The sequence below is a fragment of the Diabrotica virgifera genome, chromosome 5, assembly GCF_917563875.1.
Source record: "Diabrotica virgifera virgifera chromosome 5, PGI_DIABVI_V3a".
Lineage (NCBI taxonomy): Eukaryota > Metazoa > Arthropoda > Insecta > Coleoptera > Chrysomelidae > Diabrotica > Diabrotica virgifera.
In genome coordinates this window covers 263,472,321-263,495,693 of record NC_065447.1, presented here as the reverse complement: position 1 = coordinate 263,495,693, position 23,373 = coordinate 263,472,321, and the positions used below count along the sequence as shown (strand labels likewise).

The 23,373-nt window shown below is 33.7% G+C and overlaps 1 protein-coding gene across 1 annotated transcript in view; it reads right to left on the bottom strand.

Annotated features, from left to right (window-relative positions):
- Window positions 1–23,373, bottom strand: part of LOC114329803 (uncharacterized) — a 273,164-nt gene that overhangs the window by 2,368 nt on the left and 247,423 nt on the right. Inside the window, exons 9-15 of the mRNA XM_028279033.2 lie at window positions 18,946–19,294; window positions 18,035–18,320; window positions 7,088–7,271; window positions 6,764–6,915; window positions 5,464–5,821; window positions 4,996–5,196; window positions 1,928–2,260 (exon numbers count right to left, since the gene is read on the bottom strand). Of these exons, the coding sequence (XP_028134834.2) occupies window positions 1,928–2,260; window positions 4,996–5,196; window positions 5,464–5,821; window positions 6,764–6,915; window positions 7,088–7,271; window positions 18,035–18,320; window positions 18,946–19,294 (1,863 nt within the window). The remainder of the gene's footprint in view (window positions 1–1,927; window positions 2,261–4,995; window positions 5,197–5,463; window positions 5,822–6,763; window positions 6,916–7,087; window positions 7,272–18,034; window positions 18,321–18,945; window positions 19,295–23,373) is intronic.

The following is a 23,373-nucleotide window of genomic DNA, read 5'->3' as shown; positions in this document are numbered from 1 at the left end:
CTTTCCCCACCACCTATTTTTAAATAGGGAATAGGGGTCGTGTGCTAGCTCATTTAAAAGCTTATTCAATTCTCTATTCAGCAATATAAACATTAGCATAATTATTTATACAGGGTGTCCAAGAAAAATTATTTTAAATTAAATTAATTGACACAAAAAGAAGAATGTATGTAATTTATTTAACTTAAAATACATTCTACTGCTGACAGAAAACAGAAAGAAATGTTTATTTGATATATAAACATTGTTTGTTGTTTAAATTCAATATTCAACCCACCAAATTAAGCGAAAAGTAATGTTTATTAAATTTATTAAAAACATTTTTTCTGTTTTGTGACAACAGTAGAATGTATTTAAATTTAAATAAATTACATACATTCTTCTTTTTGTGTCAGTTAATTTAAATCAAAATAATTTTTCTTGGACACCCTGTATAAATAATTATGTCAATGTTAATATTACTGAATAGAGAAGTGAATAACCTTTCAAATTAGGTAGCACACGACCCATATTCCCTATTTAAAAATAAGGAGTGGGGGAAATGGAAGGGAGGGGGTTGACAAATGACAGATGTATGTACCGTAAAAATATGTCCCCTTAGATCAAAAATTGACCTGTTTTTTTATTTTCTTAAAATCTAATAAATACTGCCAAACATCGAGGTGGACTGTTTTCTTTGGCCCACTCTGTGTATATGTATGTAAAAGCATAACTGACCATAAAGGCATAAACATAAACGGAGAAAAGCTTAGCCACCTGAGGTTTCCAGATGATATTGTTGTAATAGCTGATAGGATACATGAGGCCAAAGGTAAATCAGCTCTACCTTTCCTCGCTAGAAATGGTATTAAAAAGATTCTACGTACACACTTCACCTTTTAGATCATAATAATTATTTTAATATCTAATTTCAAATTTTCTTATTCAAAATAAAGGCCGTAAGCTACCTTTACTAAGCTTTGTTTTTAAACCAAGAGGAGTAAGCTAAAAAGACAGATTCAAACCCAAGAAAGTCACTAGAAATATCACCAAATACACCTTCTTTTTTAGTTAGTCATATCGGCCTTTGACGATAATACATAAATATTATGTTATACTAATACGTCGTTAAAGAGTTCTAAAAACAACTGCTTTTTATATAAAAACAGACTAAAAATCTAAAAAATTAAAGGAATAACGCAGAAAATATAAAAAATCGCCGACATAACTTAATTAACTTATAAAATGCCAAGAGTCTCAAAATTTTATAAATGTCATTAGTGTCAAAATTTTATAACAGTGGAGTAAACTTGCCTGAGGTTGGGCCAATTACAAACAAGCTTTACGGCGCGGGAAATTTGAATTACTCCTCTTGGTTTAAAAACAGACTATAAAATCTATGGAAATTAATAAATTAAAAAATACAGATATAATTCTGAATGACCACCTTGAGACAAACAGCTCCCCACTCCTCAACCTTTTCAGCAAAATACAAGCTTAGACACACAGTACAAATTCATCACTTGAGACAGTCACTGCCGAAACAGCTGTAACGACAAAGTGTGATAAATTTTGTTGAAATATTGAAAATAAAAGTTTTCAGTGTTTTATTGTTCTACGGTCAAATCCATCACTTATATTAAGTTGTGTTTACAAAAAACTACTGAACCTGTACTGAATCCTCTAACGAACGCATTTTGAAACATAAAAACACCCAAGGCCAAATTTTATATGTGAAAATATCATAATGCAGTGAATTTGCAAAAATACTATACAACTGTTGAAACTTTCTCCAAGAATTATTTTGAATATTAGTTTTAAGTCGGTTTGTCAATTTATTAAAACTTACCCAATACTACCGCTGAAAACTAAAGTGACTAGAGTGAAAAAATACTACAAATAAAAGTGTACCACAACCCCTACTTCTACCTTCATTGTTGACTCTTACTTTGCGCGTATTTCTCCATGGGCAACTTCGGTTCTTCTGTCTCTTCTAAATTTTTTCTAGCGGTGCCGCTCATCGACCGCGCGGCGCAGGCGGTCGTTTTGCGACACGGATCTATTAAAGAAGTTTGTCCGTGGACACTTACATAAGAGTCTTTGGGTTTTTTCTGCTGGAGCAGCTGCAGCTCAATGCTGGCGGAATTCGGTATGTTCGGTTGATATGACAGTTCTTCCTTGAGGTTTATCAAGTTTTTCTGGGCCTGTTTCACTCTGGCCATGATTTCGTTGTTGCATTGTTCGACGACGGAATCCAAGTTGTTTCTGTTGTCGCTGAAACCTAAAACATGTTGTTTATTATAGTTCTTGAAATACTTTTACATGGGGTTTCTAATACAGATATTTGCAGTACAACTATTGTAGCTGACGCTTGAAGTATCGTGTAATTACTGAATAAAATGAAAAAAAGACACTATAAAACACTTCAAGCGTTAGCTGCGCATCTGATCCGGCTCGAAGGACCAAAATTTGAAGCTGAAGCTTAAATAATTGTGTATTTATTGAATAAAATGAAAAAGGCAATATAAAATGCTATTTATTTATTGCATTAAAATAGCGCGACCATTTTGAGTGTGTGTAGTTCTGAATGTAAACTCTAAATCTCAGGTTAAAGTGCGTAGACATATATGGGCGTTGAGTTTAGACACAATTTGGGGTGAGTGGCGCGTACAATTATTATTTTCTAACATTCGACTTTGACACATCAAATAACGGTGTAGAAAACACATAATTTTTATCCAGTTAAAATTTTTCCAGTTAAAATCCAGTTTATCTATCCAGTTAAAATTTTTTTTCGATTCAATTTCTACTGATAAAATTGCAATAGAACAACAATTGTTGCATCCATGTTTGTGTGAAAATGTTGAAATGAAAATGAAAGCTAAAAAATAATTAAATGAGACAACTTTTAATAAAAATGCAACAATATTGAAGCCATTAAACAAAGACATGGATGTAACAGTCCTTGATCACCGTAATAACACCTGGAAGTCTGCAAAAATCTTGAATCAACGTGAATTACCTATTAGATCATACATCCTGCAAGATGACACTGGAAACTCTATCAGAAGGGACAGATGTCACATAAGATCATCAGCAAATAAACATGTTGTAGACTTTGGTGATGATCGAATAAAGAGCGGGTGGTAATAATCATTTGGGTGGTGATGTTAGTGAGTGTCATGAATTGCCAGACAGTGAGGGTATTGAAAGAAGACTGATAATCATACACCACACCTGAAATGTCAAATCCTACTAATACTTACTGTACAAGGTCAGGGAGACAAATTAAAAAACCTTGTGAGCTTAACTTATAAAGAAAAAGAAAAGAGGATGTATGATACAGAGTTAAGTGACATTCATATTATTCATGTTGGTAACAAGACGACATGACAGCTGACAGCGAGGTGACGGTGACAGGAGTTAGGTTCAAGGTTGTTAGGATAGCGTTACCGGCATGTAAAATGTGAACTAAGATACTTGTTAGTCATAAAATAATTATTTAATATAGTATTGTATTTGTTTTATACACCTTCCATCAGGCTTATACAAGTGGAAATATAAATAGTGATAATACCATACAACAGACACTTACAAATAACTGGGACACGAAATCAAAATTAGCAGAGATAATCAAACACATGAAATACAGAGGCGAATAGGCTTGAGATGGGCAGCATTTTGGCAAAACTAAGACATATTAAAAAAAAAACAGTAAAATCCTGTATAAAAGGTATATTTAAAAAAACCCTCAAAAGGGCCACATCAAATTCACATAACTAGTTTTCGACTGGTTTACCAGTCATCATCAGTGCTTACCTAAAATGAATATAACCTGATAAAAAAGGCAAAGATGTTGAAACTTTGACTAGGGTTAAAAAATATTAGGTTATACTCACGTGCAATGTACATGCTAACCACCAAGATAGTATTATACAAAAATATGTGGGTCAAAGCCCAGTAAAAGTAGTCCGTCAAGGAAACATTGGTATAAAATGCTACCTTAAGCCTGGATGTTTAAAATATTATCTAATTTGCCATAGGTAACATCTGAGATCTAGATATGACTTGTTCACATGTTGGAAGTGAGACGGCAAGTGAAAATGAAATGGTTGGGAACCTCGGAACGATGACAAGACAAACGACAGTTCCACAGGTAGTTAAAAATAACCTGTCATATTTTTTTCCCACATATTTTTGTTGGTCGTTAGCATGTACATTGCACGTGAGTATAAGCTAATATTTTTTAACCCTAGTCAAAATTTCAACATCTTTGCCTTTTTTATCAGGTTATATTCATTTTAGGTAAGCACTGATGATGACTGGTAAACCAATCGAAAACTAGTTATGTGAATTTGATGTGGCCCTTTTGAGGGTTTTTTAAATATACCTTTTATACAGGATTTTACTGTTTTTTGTATCACATGGTATACAGCTAACTAACGGAAAACTTTTTCCTTGTGGATTTTTATATTTTCAAAAGTTCAATTCCCATGTGTCTCAAGAGGAAGGTTTATGTGTTTTGCCCGTACAAACTTATGGAGCGAAGACTTTAAAATTGACGCAAAAATCCGCGAGTAAACTCAGAGTTACACAACGAGCCATGGAACGTACAATGCTGAACGTGAGCCTTCGACACCACATAACAAACCAACAAATCAGGAAAAGATCAGGAGTTCAAGACGTCATAGAAGGAAGCACGACACTTAAGTGGAACTGGGCAGGGCACTTAGCTAGAAAACAAGATGGATGGTGGACAAGACGAATCATGGAATGGAGGCCCAGAAACTATAAAAGAAGCCGAGGATGACCACCATCTAGATGGACAGACGACATAAAAATAGTAGCGGAAAACTGGCTACAAGCGGCTCAATGTAGAGAACACTGGAAAGAACTGAGGGAGGCCTGTGTCCAGCAGTGGACGCGATTATCTGATTTATAACACTGTGGTTTAAGCATTGTTACTTTTTTTTTGTGTGGGAAGAATGTAAATGTTAGATGTTTAAATGGACATACCTGCACTATCACTAGTATCTGATTCTCCTTGTGGTGAAATATGCTGTTGGACCTGCCGCGTACTTTTTACAGAAGCGTCGTAACAGCCTGAGTCTCGGGGAAATTGACGCCTTCCAAAAGGGGAGTTTTCGGTATCACGCGTGAGTCCTCTGTGTTCGTCACACTCACTGCTCGAGCCTGCGATATCTCCCTCACTGCCTGCTACAAAAATTAACAAATTTATTAAATCACATATTATTTCAGAATATTTGAATATTTCAAAAAAATTACTAACACAACAAAGACCAGAATTTACTAACATAGAAGACAACACGATAGATATACATATAAATTCATCATCATTACACATAAGTAAATCAGAGATGGAAGAAATAAGTCGGTGTTACGATTTGTGAAGTTACGAATTGTGACGTTACGATTTGTACTGTCATGAAATAATACATATAGTAAAGCTAAAGATATACTTACAATCCATCTCATGCAGAAGCTGCACAGCTGTCAACAACTTAGCTCTGTGATCGGTATTCACTATCCCCAAATAATCCAGATCACTGGGTTCCAATTCCTTAAACAATTCTAAATCTTCGTAACCGTTCAATATAAATACAGAAATATAGTCATGTAGACCGATCTTCTTTAACAAATCCTCCACAGATACGGGCTTGCCTTTAATGTTGCGATGCCATTTTATATCTCTTTTTGATTTTACCGATCGTTCGGATAATAGTTCTACATTGATGAATTTAAAAGTGCCCTTCTTGCCTCTGCAGATACCCCTCCATTGCCCACTTGGATTCATTGAAACTATATCTATAATATCACCAGCCTAAAATAAAAAAAATTGTGAGAATGAGGAGTAGATACAGGAGTAGATGCTATAAGACTATAAAAAATGACTAAAATCCTTTATAAAAGGTATATTCTATTGATATCCCTAAAGAAGGGCTACATCACAGATCGTTTTTGGACTAACAATCACATCATCAGTGCTTTTTACAAGTAAAGGGCATACTTGAGTCACTAAGATATGTTTGTGAAAACCCTTTAGATATTACAGAGTTATAAAATGTTTAAATTATTGTATTAAAATGAAAATGTTTAAAATATTCCTAGACTTAATATCAGGCATTAATGACTCTCTCCACCTGGGGATATAAGCAGTTGATTAACCTCATTTTTAGAATTCGTAAAATCTACATTTTATTTCCTCCTGTAGTGATCGTGTTTTTAAAATTTTTAAACATGGGTATACAATTTCTCACTGAAGAACGTTAATACTGGTTTTCTTCTTCTTCTTCTAAGACACTACAGTTCAAATTGAGCCTTGGCCTCCTCTATTTTTTGCCTCCACCCTTATTTGTCTGTGGCTGCTCTTCTCCATAAACGGACTCCTAAAAGTGCTTGTGCGTCGCTGTTTACTGTGTCTTCCCAGCGCTTTCTTGACTTTCCAACCGTTCTCTTTCCCTGCCTTTTATCGTTCAGTGCTCTTTTCGGTAGCCTATCCTCTCCCATTCTTATCACATGTCCGGTCCATTGCAATCTTTGTATGCTAATGGAGCCTGACAGGGGTGTTTCCTTATAAACTTGATAAAGCTCGTTGTTATACCCACAGGTATAACAACGTATAATTCCGTTTTCCCTCACAGGTTCTAGTATTCTTCTCAGTACTTTTCCTTTCGAATGTGTCGAGTTTGTTTTTGGATGTTTTTTTCAGGACCCATGCTTCACTGCCTTAGCATGCTATTGGTCGAATACTATTTTGGCTTACCTTAAATTTTAATGCCTCCGTATCATACGGGCTTGGAGTATGATCCACCAACGCTCTAGCTCGTCCCACAATCTGATCCGTCGGACTGGGATCCGGTTCTTCATTTGATATTGAACTATGGTTACTACCGGCTCTCACCAATGCTTGCGTACCTAAAACCACAACAAAATTAGCGTCAGCAACAAAGTATACAGAGCAGAGCACTCAGAATACAGAGCAGCAATGTCAAAGGCTACACAAATAGTGCTAACACCTACAGAGGATTATAACAACTCTGCTTGGAAGAATATAAAATTAACTTTTTAAATATACATAGTTACTTACTTGATCCTGACCCACTAGGCAAGCTTTCCACTGAACTAGCTGAACATTGGAAACTTTGATCAGGAATGCGTTGCTGGTCTACGTTGTCGTTTTTTAACCTAGAAATTTTCCTTTGGACGTCTTCTCGAAGTCCTCTTACTTTTCCTACTAAACCGGATACGCCAGCAGATCGGCCATCACTAGACTGCAATTAAAAACTTTTATCATTAACTAACTTACAAAAGTAATCATCATCATTCTGTCTGCCTTATCCCTATGCGGGGTCGGCTTCTTTAATTGCATTTCTCCACACAATTCTATCTTGGGTCATATTAATATTATTCCCCTTTACCAACATGCCCTGCCTTATCGTCTCCCCCAGGTCTTCTTTGGTCTTCCTCTCTTACTCCTTCCAGGAATCTGCACTTCAGCAATTCTTCGTATTGGTTGATTAACGTCTCGACGTTGAACACGACCAAACCATCTCAACCTATGCTCTCTCATTTTGGCATCAATTTGTGCCACACCTAGACTTCCCCTAACATACTCATTTTTAATTTTATCCTTTTTTGTCACTCCACTCATCCATCTAAGCATTCTTATTTCCGCCACATGCATTCGGTGTTACTCTTTATTTTCACTGCCCAACATTCAGTTCCGTACATCATAGCCGGTCTTATGGCTGTTTTATAGAATTTTCCCTTTAACTTCATTGGAATTTTTCTGGCACACAACGCACCACTCGCTTCCTTCCACTTCATCCATCCAGCCCTAATTCTACTGCATGCATCTCCATCTATTTCTCCATTATTCTGTACTACCGATCCCAGGTACTTAAAACTATTGCTTTTCACAATCATTTCACCATCCAAAGATACCATTTTATTTGTAGTAACTCCATCTTTAAATGAACATTCCAAATACTCTGTTTTTGTCCTACTAAGTTTTAAACCTTTTTCCTCCAGAGCTTGTCTCCACTGTTCCAGTTTTTGTCGTAAGTCTCTATTTCTTATTAACACGACATCATCAGCATACATTAGGCACCAGGGAATGTTACCCTGTAGTTTCGCTGTTATCTGGTCCAAAACTAATGAGAATAAATACGGACTAAGCACCGAGCCTTGGTGCAATCCTACTTTCACATGAAATTTATCAGTGTCTCCCACACCTGTCCTGACACTAGTCGTTACTCCCTCATACATATCCCTCACAAACTTTACATATTCACCAGGGACTCCTTTCTTATTTAGTTCCCACCACAGAATATCTCGAGGAACTCTATCATATGCTTTCTTAAGATCAATGACTACCATATGAGCGTTTGTTTCTTTACTCCTGTATTTTTACATCAACTGCCTCATAATGAAAATTGCATCTGTTGTTGATCTGCCCTTACAAAAGTAATATTTCCTTTAAAAAAACTTACAACGAGGTGTACATTACATATATGTATAGCATTCTTGAACTCCTAAGTGGAACATAGAGCTTCAATGAAAACGCGCCATCAAGTTCTATTTTGCACTAAGATCTTTTTGCATTCCAAGACTTTCCTTGATTTCTTATCACGTCCATGTCCTTACCTTCTCCAAGTTTGTTCTAAGCGACCTTTTTTTTTCTCTGGGAATTCTAGGGTAGTTTTTGCAATACTGAGCTATTTTTTCGTGGCCAATCCAACCACATTTTCTGAACTTTACCTACTTCATTTTCTATCCTACTTTGTTCGCTCAAGTGTAGCAGATCTTCGTTTCTGATATGGTAGGCCAGAAAATATGAACAATTCTTCGTAAACATTTATTAACAAAGACCTCCAGTTTCTGTGTAAGAGTTTTTGTGAGTTTCCAGGTTTCACATCCGTAGAGTAGAATAAACATGGCATTTGATAATAATAATATAATAATAATAATAATACTTCATTTTAAATAGGATTACCTAATATAAACATGCTAAAGTACATATAGTCAAAACAATACAAGTATTGATATAGTCCATAACATAATTTAAAAAGTAAAAAACTAAAACTAATTTAAAATGTCAATACCTAAAGCCACAAACATTTGATAATTTAAAATTTAAAAAGTAAAAAACTGAAACTAATTAAAATGTCAATATCGAAAGCCACAAACATTTGAATAAAATACCAATGCGATTAATGTAAGCACAATAAGTATACATACAAGGCAACACAAATACATTCAACACATCTTATTCTCTATAATATATTTTTTTAAACTGTACTTGAATGTATTAATGTTTCTACAAGTTCTTAAATCGAGAGGTAGTTCATTATATTCTCTAAACCCTTTGCAAATTAAAGAATTCATCATAAAGCTATTTTGGAACTCAACAATATGTAGATTATTTGTACCCCTTGTATTATAATCATGTACATCTCTCTGAAAAGAAACATATTTTTGAAAGTAAGATGGAGCCAACGAGTTCAATATTTTATACACAAAAACCATGGTTAGGTAATGCAAACGTTGACGAACTGACAACCATTCAAGTGATTTTAACATAATCAATATTGGCGTTATTCTACTAGTTCTTAATATGATGCGCATCCCTCTATTTTGAAGTTTTTGTAACTGACTAATTTTATTAAGACTGAATAAATATACAATCGATGCACAGTAATCAAAGTGTGGCTGTATTATTGTATTATATACAGTTACTTTAGTCTCAGTCGACAGATTTTGAGCTATTCTGGTGAAAAAGTACAATTTTTTTGAAATTTTTTTACTTATATACTCAAAATGTCCATCAAATGACAGCACGTTATCAAGCTGAAAACCTAAATATTTTGCCGTTTTTACAATTTTGATCTCTTCATTGTTAATGTGTAAATTAATCAGATTTAAATTTATTAAACTATACTTATATTTAGTAGTAAAAATAACAGCTTTGGTTTTATCAATATTTAGTTTTAATTTATTCATGTTGAGGTATTTATTAACTCGATCAAGTGTTCTGTTCATCTTCTCTACAGCATTCTCTAACTTAACATCACTACATGCTATCAAAGTATCATCAGCAAAAAGATTGATAAATTCACAATCCAAAAACAAATCTATATGATTTATATACAGTATGAAGAGGAGTGGTCCAAGGACACTACCTTGAGGTACCCCTACCAAAATGTCTTTCTCAGTCGATACTGTATTATTAAAACATACTTTTTGCCTGCGATTGCTTAGATAATCTTCAAACCAACTTAAAACCTTACCGGAAACTCCATATTGTTCAATTTTAGCTAATAAAATGTTTCTATCAATGGTTTCAAAAGCTCTTTTCAGATCCAAAAAAACTCCAATAGTATATTTACCATCGTTTATATCATTCTTTAGCTTGCAGATTGTTAGTTGTAATGCAGTTTCACAAGAATGGTTCTTTCTAAACCCAGATTGATTTTCTATTAAAATTGAATTCCTTTTTACATGTTCCATTAATTGCTCATAAACAACTAGCTCAAGGAGTTTCTCAATTGTCTGTAATAGGTCTAAATTCCTCAGCCTTATTTGTATTACTGATCTTTTGGATAGGAATAATTGTACTAGTTTTAAGCTGATTCGACACCTTACCAGCATCCAGTGACGTATTAATTAAGTTTAGTATGATGTGACCAATTGTCTCATAAATTTCCTTTAACGTTCTACCATTTAAAACTTCATAGTTAGAATATTTATTATCCAACACATTCATAAATGAACCTAACTCTTTCAAAGTTAATTGTACAAAATTGTCAAATGGCAAATAAAGGTTACAATTTACATTTATCCAATCAATAAAAAAATCTACATGACTTAACAATACTAGAAATACTCTCAACAAAATATTCATTAAAACCCATAGATATGTCCATACTGTCTCTTTTAACGGCTATTTCACCAGTGATGTTACATCGAAATTGAACACATTTAGGTGTATCTTTTGTATTTGTATTGACCAATTTTTTTAGTGTCTTCCACATTTTTTTAGGATTTGATCTATAATTATCTATTTGATTATAATAGTATGCAGATTTTTTGGACTTTAAAGTACTAACTACATCATTTCTATGTTTTTTGAAATTATTCTACTTATTGAGTGGAATATTTGTAGTATACTGTCCAGACCTCCAAACAGGGTTAAGCATGCTGAATGCTTGTTAAAATTATTTTCTTATACCCATACGAATATCGTCTTCTGTACCTCCACTTTCTATTATGACACTTCCAAGATACGTAAAATTTTCCAAATTTTAAATCTGCATGTTGTTAATACTTAATAATATGTTGTTTCTTGCTTTTATTTTCATGGATTTGGTTTTATTATTATTGATTTTCAAACCTATTTTATTGGCTTCAGTGGAAAGTGTCTCCAGTTGGTCAGCTACATCTTGGAACCTCTGTCCTAAGAGGAGGATATTATCGGCGTATTCTAGATTTCTTACACGTGTGGTTAACGTCCATTGTATACGTTTTATGTCGAAGTCTAGATTCTTGAGAGAATAGTCATAAAAAAAAAAACGGAGAAAGCACGTATCCCTGTCTGATTCTAGTATGTTAAATTCGTCACTGTTGGTCACATGGTGTGTCACGCTGCATTTCGCCTCAGTGCACATACAGTGACTTTATGGTGGAAATTATTTTTTGTGGGAGATTTTTATCCCTAACATTTTCCCTTCAAAATTCCGAAGCTATCTTCTGTTCAAAAAACCGAAAAATAAAGCTCTTTTTTTAAACTGTGCTGTTCTTCTTCTATAACATTGATTCGACAGATGTAAATAACATCCTTAAAAGTTACAATCCTTTGAAGTTACAAAATGAAAATAGATTTTTTTCAATATATCGAAAATTATTAGAGATTTTTTATTGAAAGTGGACATGTACCATTCTTATGGCAGGAACATATTAAAAACAAAATTATAGTAAAATTTGTCCACTCTATAAAATTTTATGGGGGTTTTGTTCCCTTAAACCCCCAAACTTTTGTGTACCTTCCAATTAATTCATTATTGTGGTACCATTAGTTAAACACAACGATTTTAAAACGTTTTTGCCTCTTAGTATTTTTTCGATAAGCCAGTTTTTATCGAGATGCGGCTTCTTTTTTAATATATTTACATACAAATTTTATGGGGGCTTTGTTCCTTTAAACACCCCAAATGTTTGTGTACGGTCCAATTAAACTATTATTGTGGTACCGTTAGTTAAACACAGTGTTTTTAAAAAATTTTTGCCTCTTAGTCTCTTTTTGATAAGTCACCTTTTATCGAGATGTGGCTTCTTTTTCAAAATATACCGAAAAATGTAAATTATAAATAGATTTTCAGATTATTACCAGGTATCTATAATAGGTAATCATCATCATCCAGCCTCAAAAGTCCACTGCTGAACATAGGCCTCCTCCCCTCGTTTCCAACCCCATCTATCCTGCGCCGCCCTCATCCAGTTTTTATTTACCTTTCTTAAGTCGTCAGTCCATCTTGTAGGCGGTCGACCGACGCTTCTCTTGTCTTCTCTTGGCCTCCATTCCAATAACCTCTTCGTCCATCGCCCATCTGTCATTCTGGCTACGTGTCCTGCCCATCTCCACTTCAACCTGGCTATCCTCTCGATGACGTCAGTAACCTTTGTTCTTCTGATTTCTTCGTTTCTGATTTTGTCTCGCCGAGTTATTCCTAACATTGACCGCTCCATTCTTCTCTGCGTGACTCTTAGTTTGGTAGCCGAGGCTTTAGTTAAGGTAAGTGTTTCTGATCCGTACGTCAAGACTGGGAGGACGCACTGATCGAATACCTTTCTCTTTAGACATGTGGGTAACTCACTTTTAAAAGTTTCTCTCAGTTTTCCAAATGCTGCCCACCCAAGACCGATTCTTCTCTTCAGCTCATGAGTCTGGTTATCCCTGCCAATCGTAATTTCATGTCCCAGGTATTTATATCTATCTACGAGTTCTATTTCCTTCCCACCAATACTGATGTTCTGGTTGGGTACCAAATTTGTCATTATTTTTGTTTTTGAGATGTTTATATTTAAACCAACATTTTCTGTAGCTACAACGAGTTCTTGTACCATCTCTCTTGCCATACCTAGATCCTCAGCTACTATGACTATATCATCGGCGAAACGTAAGTTGTTTAGGTATTCTCCATCTATTTTTATTCCCTTTGTCATCCAATCCAAACTCTTGAAAGCATGTTCTAAGACCGTATTAAAAAGTTTAGGTGACATTGGGTCTCCTTGTCTAACCCCCCGTTCTATTTTTATGCGATTACTGTTAGTATGTAATTTGACAGTGGTTGTTGCCTGTAAGTATATTTTGTGTATAATAGTAAGTAAGTATATTTTGTGTATAAGTATAATAGGTAATACTTAACCATAAACAAATATGTGGTGGATTCGACAAATATTCAAAATATCTCGATAAACACTAACTTATCAAAAAAGTACTAAGAGGCAAAAAAGTTTTATAAAAATATTGTGTTTAACTAATGGTGCCACAATAATAATTTAATTGGAACGTACACAAAAGTTTGGGGGGGGGGGTTTAAGGGAACAAAACCCCATACAATTTTTATGGGGTGCACAAATTTCATTTAATTTTTTTAAGATGTTGCTGCGATAAAAATTCCACATGTCCATTTTCAATAAAAAATCTCCAAGAGTTTTCGATATATGAAAATAATCGATTTTCATTTTGTAATTCCAAAGGGCTGTAACTTTTTTTGTGCGCACTATAGTATATAGGTAAGTGAGGTTTAATCAACCTATTTTTGACCCCAGAATCTGTGATATAGTTTATGACCAATCTTTTCGGGACATCCTGTATAAGGTTTGACTAATTAAATTTAAATTTTTATTAAATTAAATAATAAAATCGGTTTATGTATTGCAGAGGATATGTAAAAGATAATAGTACTCCAAATAATCATATATGCAGATATTTCATTAGAGAAAGTAATAAAGCTCGAACAAATTCATGAATATGCTCGATTTTCATTTTTGTTTTATATTTTATGGTAGAATATCATAAAATTAGTGAAAATTTTATGTTTGTGAAATTTAATTAATAAAATATTTTTGGAATACAATTATTTTAACGAATCATGTAACTGGTATGTATATTTCAGTATTTTTGACAAGTACCGATGCCTGTGTGCTATTAAATACAACATATTTTAGACAAAATATTGCAGTGTTCTTAGAATAATTAGAATTCCACAAGTTAAAAACGAATTGAGTCCTATGCTCTTTAATTTATTCATGGATGAAATCATCAAATGCGTCAACGAAGGGAGATGATACAGAATGGGAAACAAAGAAGTAAAAATACTCTGTTACGCAGACAACGCAATACCTACAGATAGCCCAAGATTATGATAGTCTGCAAATAATATTCCACAGTCATAAGATCAAACGATTAAGATGACAAATTCAGCTCAAAAAACTAAAACAATAGTAATAAGTAAAGAACCAATCAGATGAGAAATAGAAATTGATGGCATCAGTATTGAACAAGTAATAGAAATAAAATACTTTGGAATTACACTGTCCAGCTATGGACACCTGGACAAAGAAGTGATTAATCAAGAACAAATAGACTGGCAGGATGCCTTAATAACACTATATGGCGAAACTGACATATTAACACTGATAAAATCAAGAATTTATAAAACCGGTGTAAGACCAATAATGGCATATGCAGCAGAAACAAGACCCAAACAGTCACAACACAAAGACTACTAGAAACGGCAGAGATGAGAGTCCTGAGAAAAATTACAGGAAATACACTGAGAGATCGAAAGAGGAGCGAATATATTAGAAGACAATGTAACGGACAGTGTATAAACGAATAGACACTAAATAGAAAAAAAATGGAATAACCACATAAGCAGAAGAAGGGAGACACATGTAGTCAAAATAGTAAGAGATAAATAATTACCAATCGGTACAAGAAGTATGGGCCTACAGCGTAAAAGATGGAGTGACAACCTTCCATCAATCCGCCAATGAATAAGCACAGTTGCTTATAATGAGGAAGAACAAGAAGAAGACAAAAAGGAATAGCAGAAAAACAATCAGTATTTCCAGAATGATACCAAAATACCATAGTCGACTTATAAAAACGAAGGAGTAGAAGCCATGTAGATAACTACCTAAACTTTGTGGTAGGGGAGCCCAAGCGGGGATTTTTCCAGTAACTCGAGCGCGTCAGATTATCATATAGGGAGAAACCTGGTACCCTGTAGATGTACCTCTACCATACATTGGCTCTAAACACAGGGGCGTTCGTTAAGGGGGGCCGAAAAAAATATATCCCTAGAAAAACTCGAAATCGTCAGATTAAGGGGCTATCCTAGTGTAAAAGTACGAAATTCATATACTTTTTTGGGAATTTCTAAAATAAAATGTACTACAACAATTGTTTTGAAAATTCGCATAAGTATTTATTATAGAAAGAAATACACGTACAACAATTTTCATAAAAAAATATTGAAAATTGAACGATTTATGCGCCATCTACAGGCACCGTGAAAATAAAAACATAGCTCCACTGCTGCAGTGATTGGGACCAATAGAGATCCTGAAACATAAAATTTCAAAGTTATTATTGAAACTTAAGTTATTTTCTATATTCTATACCATCAACTAGGGGTTTTTTGATCGGATAAAAAATGTCAATTTGGCGGTTTTTGAAACTGAAAATGTTTTAGCTAAATTTTAAAAAAATTTTCAACACTTCGACATTTTTCCAAATTTTAATATTTTTCAAAAATCCTAGTTGATGGTATAGGAAGTAACTTATATTTCAATAATTAGTTTAAAATTTTATGTTTCAGGATCTCTATTAGTCCCAATCACTGCAGCAGTGGAGCTATGTTTTTATTTTCACGGTGCCAGTAGATGGCGCATAAATCGTTTAATTTTCAATATTTTTGTATGAAAAAATTGTTTTACAATTACTTTGTTTTATAATAAATGCTCATGCAAATTTTCAAAACAATTGGTAAAGTATTTTTGAAGTTATATTTCTTTACCGGCGATATGAGGGTGAATTTTTATATGTTAAAACCTATGATCCCGGCGCATGCGCATTATAACTTTGTTCTGATTGGATGTTCAAATGACATGTCAAAAATTATTCAATATGGCTGCTGTGGCACAGCTGTAGTTAGATTATTTATGGTTGTTGCGTTTTAAAATTTGTGTGAAAAGAAACAACAAACAAAAGTTAGTTAATAGTTATACTGCCTTTTTAAATAGTTTTCATATACCTATATTTTTGGACTTTTGGACTATTTTGGACAAGGAAAACTCATTCTAATTTGGTAAGTAGTTTTTATTATAATCATATTGTAATTATACATTTGGATTAGGTTGAAATACATACATTTATTTTCTCAAGAATGGGAATTTTAGAGAAAAATCCCAAATTAGGTCCGATTTTTATTTTTAAATTCTGATTTTTTGGCGTAGATTTATTTATCTAGTAGGTATGTAATGCTTTGATTTACATACTTAATTTGATTACCAACAAAAGTTCTACCAATCTTCATCTAATATATTGTTTTCTTACTGTTTTGTTATATTTTAATATTTTTTTCCACAAAATTTAAACTACATAATTTAATTATATTCAAAACAACTGTCAAACAGTAAAACGTTCAGTTACCCTATTTTTCCACATGACAAATAATGTGGAATTGGACGAGTGAGTCTAGGCTTCGATTACGAATCAAAGCGTCCCGAAATTCACGGGTTCGATTCCCGATGCAAGTTATTATGTTTCTATTTTTTTATGCATTTTATGATTGTAAGTATATTTGTTATATAATTTTTTTTTCAGAAAATGCGTATTTAAAATTCTTGCCAACAATTATTATCGTTCAGAAATAATTTTTTCTTTGTGGCATTTTTCAATGTGTTTGTGTGCGTTTTATTCTTTTATTTTTTTCTTAATTTTTGGTATTGTCTTAAAAATCACATAATATGTAGTAGAAGTATTACTTCTTACGTGCGTACAAAGTACACACACACACATTCATTTATTTATTTTAGTAATTCACAAAAAAAGTATATGAATTTCCCACTTTTACACTAAGATAACCCCTTAAGATAAGGTAAGTTAAGTAGATGCAAAACAGTGTATATTTCAAAAATCTGACGATTTGGGGGGGGGGGGCGTAAGGAAATGGGTGAGTCACAAAGTTTCACAAGAAAAAACGAATATTTCGCGAAATGAACATAATCTAAAAACTAAAAAGTACCTACGTGCTCAATATTTGTCAAAAATCTATTGAATGATAACAAAGACGACTCCCCACGGAGAGGGGTGGGGGTAAATTTAAAATTTTAAATACGAATCCCGCGATATTTCGCGAAATGAACATCAGATCGAAAAACTGAAAAATACACTTATTCAATATATTTGAAAAATCTATCGAATGGAACCAAACACGATCCCCCACGGAGGTGGGGTGGGGGGTTACTTTAGAATTTTAAATAGGAGCCCCCATTTTTATTGCTGATTCGGATTCCTTAGGTACGTAAAAATAAGTAACTTTTATTTGAAACATTTTTTCGAATTATGGAAAATTGGCGCTATAATAGGAAAAACGATTGTTGGAAATGGAAAATTAAATTAAAAATGGAAAACTTTACTTAACTTTTTTAGTTTTAGAACCTACTCTTCACAACCCAATAGGTCCCCAAAGCGATCGAGTGACTGCACATATACCTAGACAAGCGTTTAGTAGTGCAAAGTCTTGACAACGTTATTTGACATAAATAAGAGTTATAGCAAGCATAGGGTTTAAGTCATATACCATTTCAATTCCATAAGATGCAACTGGAATCTCAACGCTTTCACGAGTTAGCAACAAGCAGTTTAAAAATTGAAAACGTATAATCAGTAGCGTATCATTAGTATGCTGAAGAAATTATACTTACATAAAAAAATGTTACATTATAATTGATTTCAACTCACCACATGTACAGTTGCTATCTGCTGGCTACAATTACTAAAATCCTCCTGATCCTCGTAATCTGAACTTTGACTAGGCGACATTCCATCTTCACTCCTAGAATATCCGCTAATTTTCCTAAAATGCCTTATTTTTCCTTCTAATTGCGTATAATACTGGGGGGAAATAATTTGACCTAATTCGTGGTGTTCGGATCTACTGGTATCTACTGATAACGTCGACAGCCTCGAACTAACGCTTTGCACGTCAGAGCCTGCGTAGTCACCACTTTCGATATCCCTAGAAGACCTAAAAACGTAAATAGGATAAGCATTTTAGCGGTTTAGCTGTAATTTAGATAAAATCAATCACAAACCTGAGATTGAGGATTGCACGCTCAACGTCAGAAGTATGACAGGTTTGATGTTCCTTATTTGCTATAAGGATTGGTGTCCCTTATGTGATAAAGAGCTAGAGATAAGAAAGAAGCTAGAAAAAGGTATGACAGGTCTAAAACAGAGGAAGATAAGGAGATATACAAGGTAGCAAGAAGGGAAGTAAAGCGCGCTGTAACTACTGCTAAGTATGAAGAGTTGGAAACACCAGATGGGATGAAAAGGCTTTACAGCGTTGTTAAAGTAAGGGACACGTCATCGAAGGGCTCATGTACGGCAGATTTAGGGTGAGGATTGAAGACTGTTAAGAACTGATATTGAAATAAAGCAAAGATGGTATGAGTAGAAAACGATGGCGAGCGAAATGTGGGATGCGGAGGAGACCGTAGGAACCCCACTGCTTATATATACTATATGCCTTGTCTATCCTTATTATGTCTATGCTATATACCCAACTTAACGTTTTAAAAGCAGTTGCAAATTATTCTACTATTTATATTTTAAACTAGGCGTGTTTAATACAAAAAAAATCTATATACCTTAAAGGAATTATTGCTGGTGGATATCCAGCTTGTGAAGGTAGAATCAATCCTCTTCTGGGCGCGATTCCCAACCCAGCTTGCGATTCCCGAGGTAGTGAAATATCGCCCGCACTTCTCAATGATATGACTCCTTCACCTCTGGAATCTTGTCGAGTGTTTAGCGTGAAGCACACTCTTCCGTTCTGTATGGTGGCAGATGGTCCTTCGCTACAACCCATGAGGAAGTCTTCAGGGTCCGATTCGTAGGGCGGTTCATCGTACCAATGGGCGGGACGGTTGAGAGGGTCTGCGTAATGCGGGACTGGGGCTAGCATGCGTACCTCTTCGTCGTACATGTACGTGTCATCTGCAATATAAACAATTTTAAGTTTGGCAATAAGCTTAAAAGGGGCTATGAAGTAATATTTTAAGAGGAGTAACACCTACAAAAACTAGTACTCTTTAGTCTAGAAGCCTGAGCTGTTTCGTGGTACAGCCTTGGACTCTAGACCAGAGGTTCTCAATCTGTGGTACATGTACCACTGGTGGTACGTATCACTATTTGCGGTGGTACACAAAACGCAAAAACAGCCAAAATTACCACTACTATAGTTAATTAGATTGAAAAAGTATCAAGTTCCAAATACTTGGGAACTTTAATAAACGAAACTGAAGACCAAAACAATGAAATAAAAAGACGTATAGAAATTACCAGGGCCACCTTCACAAAGATTAAAAAGTTCTTCTGCAACAGAGATATAAGCATCCTTCTACGATTAAGAATGCTAAGAAGCTTACGTATTTAACACGCTATTATACGGTGTAGAAGCCTGGACTCTCAAACAGAACAATATAAAAAATATTGAAAGTTTCGAGATGTGGTGCTACAGTCGACTGCTAAAGATAAGTTGGGTTGAAAGAGTCACAAACTTTGAAGTAATACGAAGAATAGGAAAATACCCAGAAATTTTGTTAACGATAAAATGAAGAAACCTCAAATATTTGGGTCACCTAATGAGAGGACATTACTTCAAAATATAATGCAAGGAATAATAGAAGGGCAACGGAATCCAGGTCGCAAAAGAATGTCATAATTGCGAAATTTGAGAGAGTGGTTTGGCTGCACCACTAATGAACTTTTTAGGTCAGCTGTAAACAAGGTAAGGATAGCCTTGATGATTTCCAATCTCCGATAGGAGTGACACAAGAAGAAGAATATTACCTAACTTTTAGATAGGTAGGTATTTCAGTTAGGCGGTATCAAAAATTATACAAAGTATTTTGTGATACATGACTCAAAAAGATTGAGAACCGCTGCTCTAGACTAATAAGGAACAAAAAAAGTTAATTCCAAATCAAAGTTATGTCAAAATCTACCTCATAATACCATGGCATTAATAATTATTGTTCCTAATGTAATAGAATTTATTATTGTTATATTAGATTGCTCTATTTTAAACTGCTCGTAATTCATTTGAATATTTAAAGCTCATTCAGGCGGAAAATTATTTATATCCCTATCATTATTTCTTGGTTGTAATGTTTTATCCACTAATAATGATGGAAATACTTCTAAACTGTCGTTTGATTTATTCACGATGCTTTTGTAATTGTATATTTCTCTTTATTTATTTAGCAATCGGAGTACATTTTGTATTATACGCTAATTATTGTTGAATATTGGAATATATGATTTTTATAGGATATTTATTCATTAGTTAGTAACCTAGATTAGCATCACGTTATAACTTTTTTTAGGTTAAGTTACTTTTTATATTCTAAACAAATTGAATGTCGTTAAGCTCTTCAGAAAAAATGGGTTAATAAGTCACTTTTATTGTCTATGAGTCATCAATGTTATCATCAGTAATAATTTAGAGGCAGATTGTAATGTACGCAGATGAAGTAAACTTGATGGGAAGAACCGCAAGACAGTTCAAAGAACTTTATGTGGAGCTTGAAGAAAATGCAAAAGAAACAGGGCTAGTCGTCAATGTAGAAAAAACTAAAGACCTAAACAAGCAAGGGAACAACGGAACTTGCAGAATTTGACAATAGACGATGCTAACAATGAAGAAGTAGTAAAACAGCTCACATACCTGGGTGTACAGATAACTGAAAACGGCAGCGAAGAGGAGTAAATACGGAAACGGATAATTATTATTATTATTATAATTACAAAATAAGTAAGGACAGAGGAGCAAGCTCCTATTATGCCCAAAAACAAAGAAACATTTCATTATAAAATTAACTACAAATTCTAAAGTTACGATCAAGATGGATAACAAACTTATGGAAACAGTAGATAATGCGGTCCTAAAAATAATAATGTCCTATTTTACATCAAATAAAGAACAATCAAGTCTATTTTTGAATATGTTTACACTAGGTGCCGATATGGTGTCTTGGTCTAAGTTATTCCAGATATTAAATTTATTTATTTATTTATTGACGGGCCAAACCCTTTTTCAGTTTTTGTACAATATGTATAAAATACAGTAAGATACCTAAGCCTACAACAGTTTTTTAACATGTGTTTTAAATGATGCAGTTGAAGTATTAAATAATTCTAAATCTGTTTGGTAATTGTTCGCAGTACGTAACATCCTAGAAATAACTTCATTAAGTCCATAATTAGTAGAATGGAAATCTACAAAAAACAGGTCAGAATTACGGGTTCTTCGCATAGGTATATTAAATGAGATTAAACCTAAAATTTCAGGGCAATTAATAAATCCATTTAGAAGCTTATGTAAAAAATATAATTCGAATTCAGCTCTTTTTGTCTCTAATTTGTTCATTTTAAGTTGATTAAGAATATAACTGTAATTATAATCTCCACGTCTTAAACCCATTTTATAACCACATATCCTTAAAAATCTGTTTTGAACTTTTTCTAATTGAGTTTTCTGGGTATTATAAAAAGGACACCATATAATACACCAGTATTCTATAATTGATCGCACTAGCGAACAGTATAATATTTTAAACGTGAAAACTGAAAAGTCCTTTGAATTTCTCTGGATAAATCCTAACATTTTAAGGGCACGTGAAGTTATGTCATTAATATGATCATTAAAGTTCAGTTTTCTATCCAGTGTTATACCCAAATCCCGTACCTGATGTATCTCTTGCAGAACAGTACCATTAAGTGTGTAATTATTATTAAAAGAAGCCTGCGTTTTACTAAACGTGATTTTAAAACTTTTTTTTAAATTTAAGTTTAAAACATTTACTTCACACCAACGTGAAAAATTATTTAAGGACAATTGCAAACATTCAGAATCAGAGAGGCAAGCAATAGATCTAAAGATTTTTATGTCATCAGCGAATAAGAGAAATTGGTCGGAGTTAATTACTGTTTGTAAATCGTTAACAAATATATTAAACAGCAGTGGACCCAAATGAGAACCTTGTGGAACACCTGATGTTATATGAATTGGTTTTGACAAAAAACTACCGTATTTAACCATTTGAGAACGATTAGCCAAATAATGTTTAATCCAATTTGAGATGTTATCGCTAATGCCATAACCACAAAGTTTGGCAATCAAGATCTCATGATTGACTCTATCGAAAGCTTTTGAAAAATCAGCATAGATTGAATCGACCTGAGAACCAGACTCCAACAAGTTAATGATAAAATTTGTGTAATACACGAGATTTGGAACTGTGGATTTACCTTATATTAGCTAAAACCATGTTGTTTACCAATTATTATGTTTCGACAATCAAAACTTTCTATTTACAAAAAAATCTAATAGTTTTGGTAACTCTGACTGTATACAAACTGCACGGTAATTTTCAGCTTTATCTTTCTGACCAGACTTGAAGAATGGTTTTAAAAAACTAAATTTCCAGAAATCGGGAAATACCTCTGATGTTAGTGATAGGTTAAATAAATGGTGTATTGGTTCTGCCAAAGAGTATACACATTTTTTTAAAAAATACAATGGAACTTCGTCAGGTCCCCTGGTAAGCTTCCATGGGCTACTCAGAATCTTATCAACTATTTCCTTAATGTCAACAACATAATTGCTTACATTCGCAGATTTCTCAAATTTAACAATAGGAATTTGATTAACTACAGCATCATTGTAGACAGTTGAAAAAAGTTCGCAAAAATATGCATGCTAATAAAGCATACTTCTCTCTGTCGCAGGTGTTTGGATTCACAGATATCCATAGGAAAGTAAAATTTAAAATACATAAAACATCATACGACTAACAACAACATATATGGCGTAGAAACATGGATCATGACAGAAAAGACAATAGATCTTATTAATACTTTAGAAATAAAGATATTAAGGAGGCTATTGCGACATTTTGCGACAATTGTATATGGAGAATATGGCTCAACCAGTTATACCAGGGAGTTATACCGATATTACAAATAACTTTCCAATCAATAGCACATTATATAAAAGTACAAATATTGCGCTG